General features: G+C 37.1%; 1 protein-coding gene across 1 annotated transcript; it reads right to left on the bottom strand.

Annotated features, from left to right (window-relative positions):
• Positions 1-362: 362 nt before the first annotated feature.
• LOC103135971 (proteasome subunit alpha type-4-like) lies at positions 363-896 on the bottom strand. Its single transcript, XM_007549030.2, has 2 exons — positions 741-896; positions 363-599 (listed from the first exon to the last, which is right to left on the bottom strand). The coding sequence occupies exons 1-2, from the start codon at positions 850-852 to the stop codon at positions 445-447; spliced, it is 267 nt and encodes an 88-aa protein (XP_007549092.1). The 5' UTR covers positions 853-896; the 3' UTR covers positions 363-444.
• Positions 897-1,197: the final 301 nt, after the last annotated feature.

The raw sequence follows: 1,197 nt of genomic DNA on the forward strand, positions 1-1,197 counted from the left end.
AAAATATTTAAAACAAAAAAACAACATAAAGTCTATCTGATGGATTTGACAAAATGCCAAATTACCTCAATTTATGACGTTATTCTGAAGGAGGCCATATTGTAGCTCATCGGGTCCATGAAATCTTTACAACATATGGCCAAATCAGAATAGAAATGCACTCCGAATGGTTGACTTTCCATAAAAAAAAAAAGAAAAATCAGTGCCTGATGATGCTTTGGCAGCATTTCATGTATTACAAGCCCTAATCAGGGGAGCCTGTAAGTGTTATGTGTGTGGTGATTATGTATTATAGTTTTCCCAACACTTCAACTGTCAGATTTCTGGGTTTCAGCCAATAGCTCAAACATAAAACACATCTATTAATTTCCAAGCATTTATTGTAAAAGACAAAAACAATACAGGATTTGATGAGACGATAGAGGAACATTCTTTGCTTTCTTCTTATTTATCTTTCTCTTTCTGCTCCTTCTCCTTTTTGTCCTTTTCGGCTTTGGCCTCTTCTGCCTCGTGCTTTTTGATGAGTTCCTCCACTTCCTTCTGTTTCAGCACCTTGATTCTTGTTTTGCCATCTTCTCGCGTCAGGGTGGCGATCTCAACTGCAAGAGTCGGGGCGACAAAGAGCTAAGTCACAGTGTTCACAGGACATCATTTCGGTTTTCCATTCATGAATTCCACAGTTTATCGGATTTTATTCTAATTTTAAATAAATCTGTTAAGTTACTTTCTCTGACTCTCACCTTTCTCTGCTGAGAGCTTGCTGACGTCCATTGTTTTGTTGAGGACTTTGACAGCCAAAGCCAGGGCAGAGGACAGAGTCATCTCTCCTTCTTTGTAGTCCTGCTTCAGCATAGAAACAGCAGCCTGAAACCAAGATAAACACAATTAAATAGCGTCCAAGGGAAAAATAATCAGATGTAAGGATTTGAAGTTGCATTTTTTTTAGGGGTGCAAATCAATCAAGTTTATTTGTGTAGCCCATTTTTAGCAATAAGGCAGTTCAAAGTGCTTCACATCATAAAAACACAAAAATACAAAGTCACAAAAACACCACATGGACAATAATTCAGAGAGCCAGCAAATATTTTGGATGAGTGCCACCATCAAAATCATCAATACACATCAAATAGCTTGGACAATGTCCCATTTATTGACTTAATATTGGTTAAATAGATTAGAATTAATCCAGACTTTGAT

Source organism: Poecilia formosa, unplaced genomic scaffold (genome assembly GCF_000485575.1).
Source record: "Poecilia formosa unplaced genomic scaffold, Poecilia_formosa-5.1.2 Scaffold29, whole genome shotgun sequence".
NCBI classification, from domain to species: Eukaryota; Metazoa; Chordata; class Actinopteri; order Cyprinodontiformes; family Poeciliidae; genus Poecilia; species Poecilia formosa.

Coding starts and splice junctions, on each gene's coding strand:
- LOC103135971 (XM_007549030.2), bottom strand. CDS start 852: ATGCTGAAGCAGGACTACAAAGAAGGAGAGATGACTCTGTCCTCTGCC. Junction 600..740: donor CAAGCTCTCAGCAGAGAAAG/GTGAGAGTCAGA, acceptor CGACTCTTGCAG/TTGAGATCGCCACCCTGACG.